This window comes from Hippopotamus amphibius, unplaced genomic scaffold, assembly GCF_030028045.1.
Source record: "Hippopotamus amphibius kiboko isolate mHipAmp2 unplaced genomic scaffold, mHipAmp2.hap2 H_1, whole genome shotgun sequence".
NCBI classification, from domain to species: domain Eukaryota; kingdom Metazoa; phylum Chordata; class Mammalia; order Artiodactyla; family Hippopotamidae; genus Hippopotamus; species Hippopotamus amphibius.
In genome coordinates this window covers 1592892-1613830 of record NW_026648280.1, presented here as the reverse complement: position 1 = coordinate 1613830, position 20939 = coordinate 1592892, and the positions used below count along the sequence as shown (strand labels likewise).

The 20939-nt window shown below is 46.5% G+C and overlaps 1 protein-coding gene across 2 annotated transcripts; it reads left to right on the top strand.

Moving 5' to 3' along the window:
- Positions 1–7230: 7230 nt before the first annotated feature.
- Positions 7231–20939, top strand: ZNF550 (zinc finger protein 550). Of its 2 annotated transcripts, XM_057719731.1 has the most exons (4): positions 7231–7447; positions 9957–10083; positions 11534–11629; positions 18530–20939. In XM_057719731.1, the coding sequence occupies exons 1-4, from the start codon at positions 7421–7423 to the stop codon at positions 19525–19527; spliced, it is 1248 nt and encodes a 415-aa protein (XP_057575714.1). In that variant the 5' UTR covers positions 7231–7420; the 3' UTR covers positions 19528–20939. The 2 variants fall into 2 exon arrangements, with proteins under 2 accessions (XP_057575714.1, XP_057575715.1); XM_057719732.1 differs by lacking the exons at positions 7231–7447; positions 9957–10083; positions 11534–11629 and adding an exon at positions 16804–17869.

Below are 20939 nucleotides of genomic sequence, written 5' to 3'. Positions count from 1 at the left end.
ATTTATTTATTTATTTGACTGCACAGTGTGTGGGTTCTTAGTTCCCTGACCAGGGATCCAACCCACGCCCCCTGCACTGGAGGTGCAGAGTCTGAACCACTGGACCTCCAGGGAAGTCAGTTTCTATTCCCTCAGGAAATATATGAGAGTGGAAACTGTTTCACATCTTTATCAATTTGGTACTATCCATTCTTGAATTCTAGTCATTCAAATGAGTGTGTAGCAGTACCTTGCCATGGCTTTAAATGGTGTTTACAATGGTGATTAATGACAAGGAGTGTATTTTCATTTTATTATTTAGCCTTTATACTTCTTTGGTGATGTATACCTTCAAAACTTTTGTAAATACTTTAAATTGTGTTATTTTTTATTACTGTTATAAGGAGTATTTACAAATTGAGAATCACAGTCATATATCATATATATTTCTTGCAAATATAGTTCCCCAAGTTGTGACTTGAGTTTTCACTTTCTTAACTTCTCTTGAACAGAAAAGTTTTATTTTTAATTAAGCTTCAAATAATCAATTTATTTTCTTTGGTTGATGATCTTTCTGTCTTTTTAAGTAGAGATCACCATCGTGCCAGGCCCTGGCCCGCTCTGGAGCAGCACTGTATAGCTTTGTGCTTATACATTACAGATGCCAGACACAACCAACCTGGGTCTCCAGTTTGGTTCAGCTGCTCATCATATCCCTGCCTTTCAGCAAGTACATTTATCAACCTGAGCCTTGATTTCATCCTATGGAAAATGATGCCTGTGAGGCACCTGCTTCATGGGGACGCTGTGAGGAAAATCCGAAATAGAACCATTTAGGGCAAGACCCACAGGAGGAGATGCCTAATACTGTAAGATGAAGATGCATACCACGTTGCTGAAAAGGAGACCAAAGTATGTGTACACAAGTACAGCCATGAGCTGACTAGATGTGTGCCACAGCAGGCTTCAGACCCCAAGGGAACTCCTGCCTCTGGGGTCTGTGGGAAGCTCCTCGGTGTGGCCTCCTTGGGGGCCTGGTTGTTTCTTACTCACATCAAGGTCCAGTGTGGGTCAGCATGGAGCTCTGGACAGCACAGTTGTTCAGGGACCCAGGTGCCTTCTCCTGTCACCATCTGGCTTTAAGTTTGCTCTGGCATTGTCCAGGTTGCATAGGGGAAATGAGAGAGGAGGGCAGAAGTCATAACTGCTTGCACACAAACATCCCTTCTACTCACATTCCATTTAGAGGAGGCCACACCTGGCTGCCAGGACTGGGATGTGTGGTTTATCTGTGTTCCTGAGGAGGAGAGAAAATGGGCTTGGTTTACAATCCTGTGTAGCATGGGGAATGTGAAGCCTGCCTTGCAGGAGGTTTTTTCTAATTAACCTAATTTATTGGATCTGAAATATGCTGTGCATCAGTCAGTTACTTATTTATTTATTTATTTATTATAAACAATTTTTTGGCCATGCTGAGTGGCTTGAGGGATTTTAGTTCCCCAACCAGAATCGAACCTGTGCCCCCTGCAGTGGAAGCTCAGAGTCCTAAGCACTGGACTGGCAGTGAATTCCCTATTTTTCTAAAATTAATTATTTATTTATGGGCTGCATTGGGTCTTCCTTGCTGCAAGTCTTCCTTCCTGTGCACAGGCTTTCTCTAGTTGTGGCGAGCGGGGGCCACTGTTGTGGTGCACGGGCTTCTCACTGCAGTGGCTTCTCTTGTTGTGGAGCACAGGATCTAGGCTCACCAGCTTCAGTAGTTGTGGCACGCAGGCTCAATAGTTGTGGCTCGAGGGCTCTAGAGCACAGGCTCAATAGTTGTGGCACATGTGCCTAGGTGCTCTGTGGCATGTGGGATCTTTCCAAACCAGGGATTGAACCCATGTGCCCTGCATTGGCAGGAGGATTCTTAACCACTGCACCACCAAGGAAGTCCTCCCCCTATTTTTTTAATTGAAGTAAAGTTATTTTACAATGTTGTGTTAGTTTCAGGTATACAGCAAAGTGGTTCATTTATATATATGTATATACCATACATGCATACGTATATATATGCACATATGTGTATATATACATATATATACACATATATATATATTTGGATTCTTTTCCGTTATAGGTTATTACAAGATATTGAATATAGTCCATGTGCTACGACTAACTACTGTTTAAAAATTCTCGCTTTTCTCCTGACAGAGTAATTATTTCTGTGGCTTTGGGTTGCTTGAGGATTAATGAGATAAGGCAGAGAAATGCAGGGAACAGTGCCTTCTTCATAGGATGTGGATCAACAAAAATAAGCTGTTCATATTTTCCATGTAATTATCTGAATCATAATAAATAATAGTGATATCATACATTTTCTTATAGATTGTCTTCACGACTTAGGAGAAAAGGAATATTTCTTCCCCTTGAAATTACTCTCTCTACCATACTCTGCATCCACCCTTTTCCACATTCTTCATTTTAGTCATCCTCCCCTTTGTCCATCAGATTCTCAGAGGCTTTTTCTTGCATTCTATTTCCCTGGCCTTTGTGCCGGAGAAATACCAATATGCTATTTGGCCTAGTCTCTCCATCTGACTGTAGAGGAAGCTGGGGCCATCAAATGAGTGGACTGGCTTCCTGCCATGTTGTGGCCTCTCCCCTCTTCGTCACTCTTCATGCTGCTCGGCCAGCCGGTAGGTGTCTGTCCAGCCCTAACTCAGATCTTGAGTCTGTTCTAAATGCTCTCCCATCTCCTTTTCCAGGTTCTCCTCTTGAATGTCTCAAACCACCTTGACCTCATCATGAATAACAGATTATTTTACCCAATTTCACCGAATAGTCCTGTCATCCAAACAAGTCTGAAATACTGATGCGGCCTTTAGTCATAATACTCCACGCACAGTGCTGAGAAGTTGTGGCTGCATCACATAAGCCTGTTCTGCTGTCTGGGTGTCTCTCTTTTGCAACTTGGTTCCAAAATACTTGGTTCCAATCTTATGAGTGTTTCTATCCAGGTACCAACTTGCCATGCATCTTTTTTTTTTAATATTGTATTTATCTTTATTTTTTATTTTTTGACTTCATCAAGTCTTAGTTGTGGCATGTGGGATCTTCGTTGAGGCATGTGGGAACTTTCGTGGCAGCATGCAGGCTTCTCTCTAATTGTGGTGTGCGGGTTTTTTCTCTCTAGTTGTGGTGTGCTGGGTTTTTTTTTTTCTTTTTTTCTCTCTCTACTTGTGGTGCTTGGGCTCCAAAGCACCTGTGCTCTCTAGTTGTGGCTAGCGGGCTTAGTTTCTCCATGGCATGTGGGATCTTAGTTCCCTAACCACAGATCGAACCGGCATCCCTGGCATTGAAAGGTGGATTCTTTATCGCTGGACCACGAGGAAAGTCCCAAGCATCTTTTATCTATTGTCCTCATTCCCTGATGATTGTTGGATAGTTGATTATTTTATAAGCTGTTGAAATATTTGTACTTACTTCTATTGCTATTTCTGCATTTCTTAGCTGGAAATCCTCCATAAAGAAGACTTTTCCATAATTTTCTATTTGGCTACCTCAAAATACAGTTTGTACAGGAAAGGGCTAGATCTGTGACTTCCTTAGTGGCACAGTGGTTAAGAATCCTCTTGCCAATGCAGGAGACATGGGTTCCATCCCTGGCCCGGGAAGATCCCACATGCCCCGAGGAGCAATTAAGCCCATGCACCACAACTACTGACCTTGCGCTCTAGAGCCCACATGCCACAACTACTGAGCCCATGCACAATAACTACTGAAGCCCGTGTGCCTAGAGCCCACAACAAGAGAAGCCACCACACTGAGAAGCCTGCACACCGCAAAGAGTAGCCCCCACTCGCTGCAACGAGAGAAAGCCCGCCAGCAGCAACAAAGACCAAATGCAGCCAAAAAAAGAAAAGAAAAGAAAAGGGCTAGATCTGTTCACCCTTTAGCAATTTTCAGGATAATTATTTGGAGCACTAACATCATCCTCAAACAATAACAAATGTTTCTCTCTTGGGGATAAGATGCCCCTGTTGCACACATGCTCAGACTGTGGTCATGGCAGCCAATGTCCTAGTAGGCAATAGCAGTTGGTCCAGTTGCTTTTTTTTTCAGATGTGTCATTTTTAAAAATTAATTGTATTTGTCTTAGTCTATTCAAAACTGCTATAAGAAAATACCATAGATTGGGTGGCTTATAAACAACAGACATTTATTTCCCACAGTACTGGAAGCTGCGAGTCCAATCTCAAGGTGCTGGCAGACACAGTGTCTGGTGAAAGCCCACATCCTGGTTCATAGACAGCCTCCTTCATGCTATGTCCTCACATGACGGGAAGGGATGGGGACTTTCTGGGGCCTCTTTTATTTTTTATTTTTTTAAACTTTTAGAAAATGTATTTATTTATTTATTGGCTGTGTTGGGTCTTCATTGTGGTACGCAGACTTCTCATTTCGGTGGCTTCTCTTGTTTCAGAGCATGGGCTTTAGGTACGCAGGCTTCAGTAGTTGTGTCTCGCAGGCTCTAGAGCGCAGTCTCAGTAGTTGTGGCAAACAGGCTTTGTTGCTCCACGGCACATGGGACCTTCCTAGACCAGGGATTGTACCCATGTCCCTTGCATAGGCAGGCAGATTCCTAACCAGTGCACCACCAGGGAAGTCCCTGGGGCCTCTTTTATAAGGACGCTAATTCCATTCATGAGAGTAGAGCCCTCATGAGCTAACCACTTCTCAGTTCCTTATTTCCTAATACCATCACGTCAGGCATTAGGTTTTGAACATATGAATTGAGGAAGACACAAATGTTGAGACCATAGCAGTATCTATTTCAGGAAATTGAGTTAGAAATATTTAATGGAAAAAATAGGTGGGCTAGGGACTTCCATGGTGGTCCAGTGGTTAAGACTTTGCTTTCCAGTGCAGGGGGTGCAGGTTGATCCCTGGATAGGGAGCTAAGATGCCCCACCCCTCTGGACCACAAAAACAAAAATAAAAAAAAACCCATATGTATAAAAACAGTTGATTGAACCTGGTGTACCCCCCAAAAAAATAAAAACCCATAAAACAGAAGCAAATGTGTGTATGGAAACAGATGATTGAACCTGATGTACCCCCAAAAAAATAAAAAAAACAGAAGCAACATTGTAACAAATTCAGGGACTCCCTGGTGGTCCAGTGGTTAAGACTCTGCACTTCCACTGCAGTGGGCATGGTTTTGATCTCTGCTCAGGGAACCAAGATTCTGCATGCTGTGAGGTGGGCTCCCCATCCCCCCAAAAAATTGTAACAAATTCAATAAAAGACTTTAAAAAAGGGTCCACATCCTCCCCCCCCAAAAAACCTTTAAAAAAATAGCTGGGCTTGCTGGGGTTTCAACACAAATACTGACACGTACCCATGCAGAAAAGAATTATTTTGTATGGGAAACAGGCAGATACCAAATCATCTACTTCCTTATAGGCCTCCTTACTGCTGTCATCCATTTCCCCTGTCATGATCCTGGCTGAAATTTTTTCTTTCTTATCTCTTTGTTACTGACCAGGGTTCTTGTCCTCCTTAATCAATAGAAATTGATCAGAGGCTAGACAAGAAATTCAGGCAAGGCTTTAGTGGGTCTCCTGCTACATGCAGCGCTAGGGAGGGAAAGCAAGTAACAGTTTCCCTTGCTTGCTCTCTGAGGTGGGGGTGAACTGGTCCCTTAAATGGGATGAGGGTAGGTGCCGAACCGTAGGTTGGAATGGAGGGGTGGCTTAGGTGGTCTGCCTACCCCCTTGGTGGTGCTTTGTGTAGGGCTTATTCACAGTACTTTGCTTTTGCTCTTGACACTTCAGAAGTGGCAGTTGGGTTTTTGGCCTTTTGTATCTTGCTGTTCATAATTTTCCCTAACTGCACATGTACCCAGTTATTTTTAGTCCCTTATAGTTTCTTTGTATCTGTTGCTTAAGACATTTGTCCAGGTGCAAGCACTGCAGCGAAGAGTCCCAGGTCCCAGGTCCCAGCCTGTCTCACCTTGAATGCATATACTGAAGCCTACAAAATTATCTCTGAAGTTTCGATCCATAGGAAGTTGGAGGATAATACGATAATATTTGTTGGTTGCCAACTATTGAAAGCAGGCATTTTGTGACTTAGTGACATTGCAATGTGTGTGTTAAGGTTTTTCTTTGGATTCCTACTTGCTGAATGTAGTCTACAATATAATGTCTCCCCTTAAAGGGATTATGTTTTCAAAAAACAGGAAGGACAGAATAAATATGAAGATATTTGGATAATAACATAAACTTAAATTTATAATTTATGTTAAAGCACTTTCACTTTTTGTAAAATAAATCTTCTGCATATGTTCCAAACATACTTTTGAGGAACTTCATAAAATTATTTAAACATTTATAGAAAGCAAAGTTTTTCTATTGTCCACCTGTTTAAGGGACACTCAACCTCTTCTTCCACAACATCTCAGTAATGGACATGTGTGAAGTCCTTTCTCTCTTGACGCTGAGCAAATGCACTGAAACTCACAAAACTGATTGTAAAACTGTAGTCTGCATGTATTTGAACAGTAGCAAGATAATGTTTATTAGTTCACATCTATGACTGTAGGTACTTTGTATCTGAGTGATATCATGATATGCCGGGAGCCGACTCAACCAAGCAGGAGGAGAGCTCAGAGAGAGAAACAGAGTGAGAGAGAGAAACAGAGAGGGAGGGCCCCTAGACAAGGTCAGGGGGAGTACACAGGCCAATGTCATGAGGGGATTTCACTGGTGCATAGGAATGTTGCTAGGTCACAAGAGAGGACAAATAGGGGAGCTTGTGTCAGGGGCCACAGCCTCATCACTCTGGTACCCAGTCACCTGAGTGGGGTGCTCACAGACTGTGGGGATGGTGAGGCAGCAGAATAAGAAGTTTAAAAAGTCTACCATACAGTATGCCCACTTGCTCAGTTAGGAGCATGTTAAATGACAAGATATAGAAAACACAACAGAGAAACCGGCATGCGGCCCCTTTAGAAACAGCCAATGCGTCGCCTCCTTCGTTGAAGCCTCTGCAGGCCCTTTGCCAGCTACAGCCTAGGCCTCTGGACCATTGGCACGTACAAGGAGCAGAGACTCCCTCCCCTGGACGGTGCAGGACAAAAACTACATTACCCGGAAGGCGATGCTACGCGGGATGGCTGCGATCGCCGGACTGATGACGTCACAGAAAAGGGGCGCTGCTGGCCTCGTTGTCAGGGGCGGGACTTCCTGCGTCGCCCGGGAGGCCGTTTGTTGGTGGTGGGGTGGTTCGGTTTCTATCTTAGGTGACTTCTACCCGGGTCGTTGGGAGTGAGCGGGGAGGACAGCAAGGCGGGCCCACCTGCGCCTCTGTACCGCCTGGGGAGGGTCGGCGAAGCGCACCGCGCCCCCCGCTCCCCGGCGCCCTCGCGCGGCCCGGCGCTCCCCGCGGGGCGATGGCGGCGCTGGTGACCCCGGCGCAGGTGAGTGGACGGCGCGCCGGGCCACGCCCGCTCCGTCCCCACCCACGTGGCCGGGGCGCGCTGGTGCAGCCTGGCTGTGTCCGGGGACTCGTCGCCGTGTCCTCTCCAGGCCGTGGTGTGTCGGAGCCTCGGGATGCGGTCGCTGTGCTCCGGGTGCGAATGTAGGTTGGGGGCTTCCTGCGGAGGGTCCCGTGTCTGTCCGTCAGCGGGACACTGTGTGGAAGGGCGAGAGGTGGCTCCCAGACTCCCCCGGACGCCACGCGCCTGGCGTGGAAGGCCCCGCAGGGAGGAGTCAGGCCGCAGAGTCTGGAGACCCTTCTGTGAGGTGCGGCCGCGCCCCTTCCCGAGCCGAGGACCTTGAGCAACTTCCCCTGCTGCCCTTGTGCGTTTGTTTTTTCCGTTGGCTGCGCTGTGAGGAATGCGGGATCCTAGTTCCTGTACCGAGGATGGAAGCTGTGCCCCTGAATTGGGAGCGCAGAGTCTTAACCGCTGGACCGCCAGAGAAGTCCCTGTCCTTGGCTTTTGTATGAAAGTTCCTCCAGCTGGGTTGAGGGAACTAGAAAAGGCAGGTGGGTGCCGTGTATCCCCCAGTGTCCAGCACGGTCCAGGGAGCATCACTCTGTTTCTTTGCACTGACGTGCCTCCTGAGCCTTTGTTGATCTTCGAGGCTCATGCCTGGGGGAATCTGACCCTTGGGTTTCCCTGTCCTGTACCTGCTGGGGTGAGGAAGAGGCAGGAGTAGCCCGCAGCAACTTGGCTAGGACAGAAAAGGTGTCGGGACAGGCAGGGTGCCCAGAAGGGCGAGGAGTTTATGTTTCAGTTTACAGCCTGGAACTGGCTTCCACTAACAGTCGTGAGTCTTTTCCTGTTTGAGGTTCAGTTATATATGGTCAGCGACTGCAGTGTGCAGGAGTGTGGTGTCCGCTGGGACAGGAAAACACAAGCGGTCCTGAATAACTCCATAGCCGTCGCCCTGAGTACCCTCATCAAGTCCTGAGCGCTGTCAGGACTTGTCTTATTTGTTAATTTCCCACCCACTTGGCTCCCTTCCTCACTGGTGCCCCATCTGAAGCAGGCTGTAGCCTCTTTAGTCTTCTCGCTCTATTTTCTTGACTTTGGAACCTTTAGGTCCCTCTGACATTGCTTTGCTCTTTTATTTAGTTGCTTGTTTTGCATCTCATTCCAGCCCTAGAACGTGAGCGCCTGTTGCTGCTCTCTACCAAGACCTAGAACAGCCTGGCTTCTAAAAGGTGCCCAATAAATCGTTAAATGAAGGAATGGGTCCTCCTACTCCTACTCCCATTATACTTAAAATAAACACAACCTACTGCACCGTGACTTCCCCCATGCCTCTTCCCCTACCCTTCTTCCCTTACTGCACTCGGCCAGAAGGTCCTGAACTTGCAAACTTCCTGCCCAATTTTCAGCTTTTCCCCCTGCACGCTCCTTTGTCTGGGGCCCTGTTCCCAGCTCTCTGCAGGGCTGTCACTCCCCACTCTTCCTGTGCATCAGTGTGACCTCTTAGGATAGTCTTTTCCTGGCTGTTTTAATTCTGGCTCCCACTGCCCATCTTTTGGCAACTCTGTGCTGTCTTCTGCTGGGTGGATGTTCAATTCCCACTTCTGTGGCCCCCCCACCCCCGCCCCTTTTTTTCCCCTACTGTGCAACACAGCTTGTAGGATATTAGTTCCCTGACCAGAGATTGAACCTGGGGCCTCATCAGTGAAAGCGTGGAGTCCTAACCACTGGACCACCAGGGAATTCCCCCACTTCTGTTCCTTAAATTAGAGATTGTGGATGATTTTCTAGAACTGCCTGAGCCTCAGTCCTCTGGCTGACATGGAGGTGACGATGGCATTTACCTCATGGACTGTGGGAGGATTAGTGAAAGTCACAAAATACATTGAACACTTAACTGTGCAGGCAGTCCAGCATCTGCCAAGTAACATTTTCTCTTTAGTTCTCCAACTGCCTGGTGAAATGGGACTGATTATTGTATTGATGCAGAAATCGAGGCTTAGAGAAATGATGGGATGTCCTCCCCATGGTCACACCGCCAACAAGTGTCAGATTCGAGTCTTGATTCAAGCCCTGCAAGTCTGGCTCCAGAGCAAGGAATCTTTGAGTGTGAAGCCCAGGGTGGGTGCACCCAGGCTGTGAGGACCAGGGAGGCTCAGCTGCTGCCCGTTGCTGTCCGCGTTGTTGGAATTATCACCATGATCTTTCTTCCCAGCGCACTGACCATCTGCCCCCGTCCTCCTGGAACACCGATCGTTGTCTCTGTCATCCCCAGTGGCTTCCTTCACGGGAGGTTTTCCCCTCAGCCACAGCTGCATTATGTCCCAAGGTTGCATCTGCTTCCCCTTGAGCCCAACACAGAACTTGGGGATCAGGAGGCCTCAGTGATTCAAGCCTGGGTCTCTCTACACCTTCACCAGCAGCAGAGTGACAGGTTTGATCCCACTCAAGTGCACAAGACCAACACCACTACCTGTGTCTGACTCTCCAGGTGGTGGTGACCTTCAAGGATGTGGCCGTGACCTTTACCCAGGAGGAGTGGGGACAGCTGGACCTGGACCAGAGGACCCTGTACCGGGAGGTGATGCTGGAGACCTGTGGGCTCCTGGTCTCACTGGGTAAGTGCTCAGCTCTCAGGCCTGTGAGGGACCCCAGGCTCCTCATTTCTGGGCTGATCAAGGTCACAGGAGTCACCTTTGCTCCTCCCCATAGGCCCTGCAGTTGTCTGGTCCCTTCTCCTCCTGCCTGGTCTCCCTGTGTCAGTAGCAGGGATTGGTGTAATAGAAACAATGTCCTCCTGACCACCAGCCCTATTCCCAGTGCCTAGCACCCTCGGGCCTCAGTCTGAGGTCCCTGTTCCAGATTCCACGGCAGGGAAGCCGACTGGCCCAGCCTGGTGGAGTCAAATGTCCCCATAGCCCAGTTAGCAGGGCTGTTCTCAGAAGAGAGGATGAGTCAAGCAGACCCCTACATGGCATTTGTCATCAGTGCCACCCAGGGATCTTCCTAAACAGCACAGTGTTGGTTCAAAGGCCCCTGGTGTCTGTGTGATCCTCACATGTTTCCTGTGGCCTGGGCCGTGATCCTCCAGTGGGCAGGAGATCACTTAGAAGGTGCACAGGAATGTCATGAAATGCCCTGGGTGGACATTGTACAAAACCCAGTCCTTCCACCTTCTCTGTCTGTCATGCTGATTATTGTCAAGAGAAGGTCTCAGATCAGTGCGAGTGAGTATGCCATGGCCCGCTTTGTGGCTAGTTTTTCTTTTCAACAGAGGGACCGGCTTCTGGCTCACAGTCCTGAGCCACCCGCATGAACATGGCAGGATGTGGATGCCATTATTTCCACTTCATTGTTGTGTTTTTTTGTTTTTATTTGTTTTTTAATTTTTGTTGGGGTATTCCCCGGGTCCCATGGCTGTGTGTGAAAGTGGCGTGTGCCTGTGCAGGGCTGGCTTCCACTGATGAGGTCCAAGGGCAGTGGAGTTGTGTAGATAAACAGCACCACTCTCTACAGCAGTTGTGGCCCAGGAGTGGTGTTTGTGCCGTTGGTTTCCTGGTCATAAATCAACATTTTCTTTACTTTGGGAACCACTGCATTCATGGTCTTGTTTCTGTCATGACGTCCCAGACAGGATGGAGGGGTTTCATTCTTCTCATCAAAAACCTACATCCTGGGCTTCCTAGGTGGCACGGTGGTTGAGAATCTGCCTGCCAATGCATGGGACACGGGTTCGATCCCTGCTCCAGGAAAATCCCGCGTGCCACAGAGAAACTAAGCCCGTACGCCACAACTATTGAGCCAGTGCTTTAGAGCCCGTGAGCCACAACTGTTGAGCCCATGTGCTGCAGCTACTGAAGCCCACGCGCCTGGAGCCTGTGTTCTGCAACAAGAGAAGCCACGGCAGTGACTGCACACCGCAGCGAAGAGTAGCCCCCACTCACCGCAACTAAAAAGAAAGCTCGCGCACAGCAAAAAAGACCCAACACAGCCAATAAAATAAATAAATAAATAAATTTATAAAAAGAAAAAAAAAAACCTACATCCTATTTCTTTCTCCATCCCTAGGGCATCCAGTTCCCAAACCGGAGTTGATCCACCTGCTGGAGCATGGGCAGGAGCTGTGGACAGTAACGAGAGGCCTCCCACATAGCAGGTGCCCAGGTAGGAGCCAATAGTGCTGGGCAGGTGGGTTCACGGCAGCCTTCAGAATGCATGGGCACTGGTGCCTCTGAGCTGTTGTGTGAAAGCCTTTGTGGGGTCTGGTGGTTTCTCTCACATTAGAGTATAGTGTGCGTCAGCTGGCCAGCTCGGGACCACACCATTATTTAGCGACCCAGGCACCTTTTTTTTTTTAATGTTTATTCTCTCAATTTTTTTTTAATTGAAGTACAGTTGATTTACAATGTTGTGCTAATTTCTGCTGTACAGCAAAGTGACTCAGTTGTACATGTATATACATTCTATTTTTATATTCTTTTCCATTATGGTTTAGCCCCAGGAATTGCATATAGTTCCCTGAGCTGTACAGTAGGACCTTGTTGTTTATCCATTCTCTGTATAATAGTTTGCCTCTGCTAATCCCAAACCCCCAATCCATCCCTCCCCTACCCGCTCCACCTTGGCAACCACAAGTCTGTTCTCTATGTCTGTGAGTCTGTTTCTGTTTTATAGATAAGTTCGTTTGTGCCATATTTTAGATTCCACATGATTGATATACTATGGTATTTGTCTTTCTCTTTCTGACTTTCTTCATTAGCATGATCATCTCTAGTTGTATCTAGAGACCCAGGCACCTTCTGACGTAAACGTGTCGCTCTAGGGTTGGTCTGACATGATCCAGCAGGTGGAGGGGAAGCGGTGAGAGGAAGGGGAGAGGTCACACCCGGATGCACATATACTTTACTGCCCTGTATCCCATGGGCAGGAACTAGGCATTTGGCGGCAGCTGGGTGCTCAGGACTGAAGAGTGTGGTTCAGCTCTGGGCCCAAGGAGAAGAGCCAAGGGGCTTAGTTTGTATGGTCTCTGTGTACTCTACTCACCCTGCTCTCAGGAAGTCAGAGTGAGGCTAGTTTCCATGTGAGTGGGTTTGAAGGTGTAATGAGATAATGTGGGAAACTGCCTAGTACAGTGCCCTGTCTACAGAGAGGGTCGACCAAGGTCAGCTCTCACTGTATCCATATAGTTGTATTAATCATAGTTAGTGGTGGTATCACACATTTTTCCCTGGACTTCTAGACTCAGAGGAAAAGGGGCGTTTCTTCCCCGTGAAGTTGTGATCGACACTATACACTGCATTGAACTCTTTTCCACCTTCTCCGTTCGTTTATCCACCCTCCTGTCTGTTCATTAGATACTCAGAAGCAACCCCTTGCACTGTATCTTCCTGTCTCTCTTGCCCTAAAGAACACTAAGCAGATGTCTGATGTTTTCAGCCCCACATCTGTGCTGCTGATTGCAGCTGGAATAATCCACTATGAGTCTCGGTCTCTCGTCTCTGTTGGTCCTTCAGGCTTCTCAGCCCTCCTGTGTCTTTGGCCAGCCGCACCACTGACACTCTGTTCCACACGCCACCTCATCCCCCATTTCTTTAATCCCAGATCTCCACTTACGTGTCTCAGAAGCCCCTCAAGCTCATCATGCCTTCGAAAACCCTGGTGATCCTTCCCACCCCTCCCCCATGCCCCATGCTGAGAACATCCTGCCATCTAAGCAGGTTGGAAGATTGGCAACACCTCAGCCAGCATCTCTGTCTCCATGAAACCCAACATCCGTCCATCCCCAGGCCTGCCCGTTTGAGGGTATCCATGTGTCCTGAGTCCACCACCAGCACCCTAGTCCCAGCTTTCATCTGTTTTTGCCTGGATGGTGCCAGAGATTTCTGCCAGGTCTCCCCACATTTGTTCTCTACCAGCTCCTGCAGCCACTCAGACACCCTCTGCATCTCTGCCTCTTCCTTAGTCGCTGCCGCCTTCACTATAATCAGTGTCATAAAAATAAAGGCTATGTCCTTCTTGCTCCCAAGCCCTTAAAGACTTCTTTATTTCACACATGTGGTTTCCCCTCTTACAGTCTGTGGACGATGTCTTAGATCGTGTCGAGTTCGTCCGCTAGAGCCTCCGTTATGCCTTGGCCTTCTCAGGGAATTTTTTCTTCACTTATTTTCTGACTTGTCTATCTTCATTTCCTCTCTAACCAACATAAAAATGTACTCAAGTTGCTTGTGCTTGGAGGAAAAACAAAACAAACACAAATGCTTTCAGGTCTGTAATAGCCCACAACTTGTGTTGACAACTCTTGAAAGAGTTGTCTCATTTTGGAAATGATGGACAGTTGTCCTGTGCTGTATGAGGGGGTGGGTTCCAGTGCCCCCGCAGATACCAACATCCGTGGATGCTGAGGTCCCTTTCGGTGGGCTGTCCCCCTCCCTATGCATGGTTCCACATCTGCAGATTCAGTCAACTGCAGATTGTGTGATATTTTGATCCGAGCTTGGTTGATTCCAGGGGATGCAGAACCCACAGATACAAAGGGCTGAAATCAAGTATAAGTGGACCTGTGGGTTTCAGACCCGTGTTATTCAAGGATTGACTCTATATACTTGACTTACATACCTTTTGTTTTTAAAATCTACTTAATTTTTGTATATTGGACGTGTACAGTGATATACATAAATCCTTCATAATCAGCTTCACTTTTTCTTTTTTTAATTTTTCTTTTTTTAAATTTTATTGAAGTATAGTTTATTTAGAATGTTGTATTAATTTCTTTTTTTTCCCTCTTTATAAGTTTATTTATTTATTGGCTGTGTTGGGTCTTCGTTGCTGTGTGTGGGCTTTCTGTAGTTGCAGTGAGCAGGGGCTACTCTTCGTTGTGGTGCATGGGCTCCTCATTGCCATGGCTTCTCTTGTTATGGAGCACGGGCTCTAGGTGCATGGGCTTCAGTAGTTGCAGCACATGGGCTCAATAGTTGTGGCGCATGGGCTTTGTTGCTCTGTGGCATGTGGGATCTTCCTGGAGCAGGGATCGAACCCATGTCCCCTGCATTGGCAGGCGGATTCTTAATCACTGCGCCACCTAGGAGGCCAGTAGAATGTTGTGTTAATTTCTGCTGTATAGCAAAGTGATTCATTTATACATATATATGTATATATAATATATATTCTTTTTTATTTTCTTTTCCATTATGGTTTATCCCGGGATATTGAATGTAGTTCTCTGTGTTACACATTGGGACCTTGTTTATCCATCCTACATGTAATAGTTTGCATGTGCTAACCCCAAACTCCCAATCCAGCTCTCCCCACCACTCCCCTTGGCTACCACAAGTCTGTTCTCTATGTCTGTGAGTCTGTTTCTGTTTCATAGGTAAGTTCATCTGTGTCTTTTTTTTACTTTCCACATATAAGTGATATTATATGGTGTTTGTCTTTCTCTGTCTGACTGACTTCACTCAGTTTGACAATCTCTAGGTCCATCCATGTTCCTGCAAATGGCATTATTTCATTCCTTTTTATGGCTGAGTAGTATTCCATTGTGTATATGTACCACATCTTCTTTATCCCTTCCTTTGTAAATGGACACTTAGGTTGCTTCCATGTCTTGACTATCGTGAATAGTGCTGCTGTGAACATAGGGATGCATGTAGCTTTTCGAATTAGAGTTTTGTCTGAATATATGCCCAGGAGTGGGAAATCAGCTTCACTTTTTACATATGTATAAACTGAAGTATCCTCCACCTCACCCAAAATTTAGACTATTTCTAGGACTGTGGCAGGTGCCTGGTGCCCCATCCTTGTCAATAGCTCCTCCTGCAGTGGTACCCACACTTCACACTCTATCATGTGAATAGGTTTTATTGTTCTTTTTCTTTTTGGGGAGTGGGTGTGCCTTGAACAACAGAAATTAATTGTCTCAGTTCTAGAGGCCAGGTGTCAGCAGGGTTGGGTCCTACGGAGACCACTCTCTTTGGCCTGTAGAACAAGATGGCTTGTTCTTGCTGATGGTATTGCAGTCATCCTAACTGCCCAGTACAGCAATAAGAAGAATAATATTAGACTTCAGAGAATCAGAGCCAAAAGGAAGTTTGTGTACATAGAGGTTTATTCTATCGATTTGGCTTCATGTGATGGTGAGGGCTGAGCGATGTTGAAATCTGCAGGGCAGGCCAGGAATGTGGATGAATAGATGCTTGCGGTCTTGAGTCTAGAGGCAAAATCCCTTCCTTCCCAGGACATCTCAGTCTTTCCTCTCTCTCTCTTTTTTTTTTAAATATTTATTTTATTTATGTATTTGGTTGCTCCGAGTCTTAGTGGCGGCCGGGGGGCTCCTTAGTTGTGGTATGTGAATTCTTAGTTGTGGCATTCATATGGGATCTCATTCCCTGACCAGGGATTGAACCCAGGCCCCCTACATTGGAAGCGCAGAATCTTAACCACTGCACCACCAGGGAAGTCCCTCAGCCTTCTAATTGATCAGATGTGGTCCACCCACATTATGAAGGGTAGCCTGCTTTTCTCAAAGTTTGATGATTTCAATGTCAGTCATATCTAAAAAGCATCTCACAGCAACGTCCAGAATGGTGTTTGGACAAACAGCTTGGCACAATAACTAAGCCAAGCTGACATGTAAAATTAACCACCACAAATACACTACGTCAAGATCTGTGCTGAGAGCTTTACAGGCATTTCGCATTTAACCCTCATGACAGCTAGAGAAACAGAGTCCTCTAGTCTCTCAGGTGAGGAAATTATGACTTAAAGAAGAAAGGAGGACTTTCCCTGGCTGTCCAGTGGATAGGACTCTGCGCTTCCACTGCAGGGGGCACAGATTTGATCCCTGGTCGGGGAACTAGGATCCCACAAGCCTTGCCTCGAACTGAGGCATTCTGGCTACAGAGCTTTCCCTGCTAACACCACACTAGCACCTTTCAAGAGAGCAGAAACTTGTCTGTCGTACCATTTGCCTTTGTGTGGCCCTCCACCCCTTTTCTTCTGAGATTTTTATTCTCTTCTTACTGTAACCGCCCCTTCAGTGTGGCCTTCACCAGGACTTTGGTGCCATTTTCTTCTTGTGAATCTTTTTTTGCTGTGCCGCAAGGCTTCTGGGATCTTAGTTACCTCACCAGGGATTGAACCCGGGCCCCCTGCAGCGGAAGTGCAGAGTCCTAACCGCTGGACAGCCAGGGAATTCCCTTTTTTTTTCTTTTTTTTAAATAGTATTTTCAGTGTTTTATTTATCAACCACTTATATAGCACTTATTACTTCCCAGGCCATTTTCTAGGCACTTTTTTTTTTAACTGAAGTATAGTTCATTTACAGTGTTGTGTTTCAGGTGTATAGTAAAGTTATTCAGTTATATATATATGTATATACATATATTCATTTTTATATATATACATATATACGTAACTGAATATGTATATGTATATATGTATATATAAATATATAACGTATATACACATATATATATTCATTTTCAGATTCATTTCCCTTATAGGTTATTACAAGCTATTGAGTAAAGATCCCTGTGCTATACAGTAGGTCCTTGTTGTTTATCTGTTTTATATACAGTAGCATGTATCTGCTAATCCCAAACTCCTAATTTATCTTTTCCTTCCCCACCCCCTTTCCCCTTTGGTAACCATAAGTTTGTTTTCTATGTCTGTGAGTCTTTTTCTGTTTTGTAAATAAGTTCATTTGTATCATTTTTTTATTTTTTATTTTATTTACTTTTTAAATAAATTTATTTACTTATTTTTTTCATAAATTTATTTACTTATTTATTTAATTGGCTGTGTTGGGTCTTCTTTGCTGCACATGGGCTTTTTCTAGTTGCAGAGAGTGGGGGCTACTCTTCATTGTGGTGCGCATCCTTCTCATTGCGGTGGCCTCTTGCTGCAGAGCACGGGCTCTAGGCATGTCGGCTTCAGTAGTTGCGGCACATGGGCTCCATAGTTGTGGCTCAGGGGCTCTAGAGCACAGGCTCAGTAGTTGTGGTGCACGGGCTTAGTTGCTCCATGGCATGTGGTATCTTCCTGGGGCAGGGATCAAACCTGTGTCCTCTGCATTGGCAGGCAGATTCTTACCCACTGCGCCACCTAGGAAGTCCTATTTACTTATTTATTGACTATGTTGGGTCTTCGTTGCTGCACGTGGGCTTTCTCTAGCTGCAGTGAGTGGGGGCTTCTCCTCATTGTGATGTGCAGGCTTCTCATTGCAGTGGCTTCTCTTGTTGCAGAGCACGGGCTTCAGTAGTTGTGGCTTGTGGGCTCTAGAGTGCAGGCTCAGTAGTTGTGGCGCACAGGCTTAGTTGCTCCACAGCATGTGGGATCTTCCCAGACCAGGGATCAAACCCATGTCCCCAGCATTGGCAGGTGGATTCTTAACCACTGCACCACCAGGTAAGTCCCTCATTTTTTTTTAGATTCCACATATAAGTGATATCATATGATATTTGTCTTTCTCTGATTTACTTCACTTAGTATGATAATCCCTAGGTCCATCCATGGTTCTGCAAATTGCATTATTTCGTTCTTTTTTATGGCTGAGTAATAGTCCATTTTCTTCTTCTAACTCTTAAGCACCCTGCAAAGGTGAGTCTACCCACTCTCACTCCTTCCATTTAAGCCCAGTGTCCCATCCTTCTTTCCTTCTCGCAACTCTGACGTCTGCATTAAGACCCAGCTTGTGGGACACGTCCCAGGGAAGATGCCCTTTTTCTTCCCAGTCATGCTAGGTGCCACTTCCCTACATTCTCGTAGAACCTATACATCAATCCTTGGGGCAAATGCTCTCCCAGACGGTATTACTGACACTGTCCTCCCTCCCCTACTCCAGGTCCTCTGTCTCCTGCTCTGGCCTGCTGTCCATATTTTCCCTTTAATGGTGTCAGAGTACAAGGATCATAAAAAGTAATTGGAAATCTAGGTTATATTGATGTAAAAACACAAGCAGATATCAGAGGTGCTGCTTTCATCCTCATTTGTCCACTGAAGTATTGCTCTCGTTTCTTCCATGTTGCATCACCAAAAGTCCCCCTTTGTGTATTGGATTCTTTTCAGGTGACAGAGTAAAACGTCAGACCAGAGAGCCTGTTTCTCAGCCGGTTTTGTCTGAGGGGGCCTGGCTCTGGGGAAGCCTGACTCTGGGATCTTCAAGGGACTCCAGGTTGGGAAAAACCAGGGATCCAGAAGGGCTTTTGGAAATGCAGAGAGGTCAACTGAGGGCAGAGACAGACGCCCACAAGGAGACCCATCCTGGGAAAATGAGCCTTGAAGGTGATGGTTTGGGGATGGATGATGGTGTGCACTCCGTGGCCTTCCAAGAGACAGTCTCTCAGGGAGATATTCTCCCTGACCCACAGGGACCAGGAACAGGCCCCCTGATTCATAACCTCTACAGATGCAAGCAGTGCGGGAAGGGTTTTAACAGGAAGTGGTACCTTGTTCGACATCAGCGGATTCACACCGGAATGAAGCCCTATGAATGCAACGCATGTGGGAAAGCCTTCAGCCAGAGCTCCACCCTGATCCGGCACTACCTCATCCACACTGGGGAGAAACCGTACAAGTGCGTCGAATGCGGGAAGGCCTTCAAACGCAGGTCCTACCTCCTGCAGCACCGCCCGGTTCACACCGGGGAGAAGCCCTATGAGTGCAGCCAGTGTCGAAAGGCCTTCACCCACCGCTCTACTTTCATTCGGCATAACAGGACCCACACTGGAGAGAAACCCTTCGAATGCAAAGAATGTGAGAAATCATTCAGCAACAGAGCACACCTCATCCAGCACTACATCATCCACACTGGAGAGAAGCCCTACGAGTGCACAGAGTGTAGGAAGGCCTTCAGGTGCAGCTCAGAACTCCTGCAGCACCAGCGGATTCACACTGGGGAGAAGCCCTACCAATGCGCCCAGTGCGGGAAAGCCTTTCACCGGAGCACGTACCTCATCCAGCACTCCGTCATCCACACCGGGGAGACGCCGTACAAGTGCGTCGCATGCGGGAAGGCCTTCAAACGCAGGTCACATCTCCTGCAGCACCAGCGGGTTCATACTTGAGAGGAAGGGCCTTCGCCCCTTGCTCTTTTGTTTTTCATGAGGGGATCCACAATGGAAGGAAAAACCCTTTGAGTGTAAAGAATGCTTCAGAGGGTTTTTTTGTCCACTCTTTAGATGCACAAATGGTCACATGGGAGAGACACCTTGTGAATGCAGTGGGTGTCAGAAGCCTTCAGCCCCTGCTCATTGTTGGAGGATTCATACTGTAGAGAAACTCCACGAGAAGCCATGTCACCCGTGGGTCCATCTCCGTCAGCAGCAGAGAAGAACACACCGAGGACCGACATTCTGAATGTAACTAGAAGGGCACTCCTTAGCCGAAAGAAAAGGCTCGTCCTTGCCACCAGAGCACGTGTGGTGAAGAGGAGCCGCATAGTTATTGCCGTGAGAAAACCTTCTGTGACAGGTCACCACTTGTCACATAGAGTCACATCAGAACTTGATGGAGCTCGGTCTTTCCCTGTGAGGAAGCATAGAGAAGACAGATTCGGGGGTCATTGTGCACTTATAGCAGCCTTCAGCCACAGGGCTCCCCCTTGCTTGGCAGTTACAAAGCCACCTCAGCATTATGTTAAAAAGAAAAATAACAAGGGAACTCCCTGGCGTTCCAGTGGTTAGGACTCCACGCTTTCACTGCTGAGGACCTGGGTTTGATCCCTGGTTGGGGAACTAAGATCCCGCAAGCCCCACAGCATGGCCAAAAAAAAGAAAAGAAAAGAACAAGGATGTGGAGGGGATAGAGATAAAGACTGTAAACATATAAAGCAAAAAATAAATGCCTTTGCAGTTTCCTTCACACTTTCCTGCCAAACCTGTTGCAGTTTTTCATCAGTCCTATTTTTTGTGGGGCAGTGTTTGAGAGAGAAAAGGACCCCAGCACTTTATTTTTATATGTGTTCACTGCTGTCCTGTGTCAGGAAAGTTGAACAGTGAAGGCTGCTCCACCAGCATTTGTTGGAAGCCTTTGTTCCAAACATCTCTAGCCATTAGGAGCATAACTCTGTGAGAAATAAGAGCACTTGAGTCACGAGCTACATGAACTTGTAAGAAATTAGAATACTGAAAATAACATTGCACAACACTTGCATCTTATATCTAAGGAGAGAATGGTCCCCATAGGGATGTACACATTAAAATCTGCACCCCTAAAGACTGTTGAATATTTTTTTATACGTAAACTCCTGTTTGTCTGGTTTTAAATACCTGATACTATCTCTTTCTTCTTCTTCTTCTTTTTTTAGTTTTAAAGAAGTATATTTATTAGTATATGCACACATTTTGCAAAATAGAAACATTTAGCATATTTAAGGAAATTCACTCCAAAATTCAACAAACCTCAGTGAAAATAAGTTGTGTTTGTTTAATGGCAGGCAAATCAATTACATGAGTCTGTTAATTGGCTGCATTTTCAG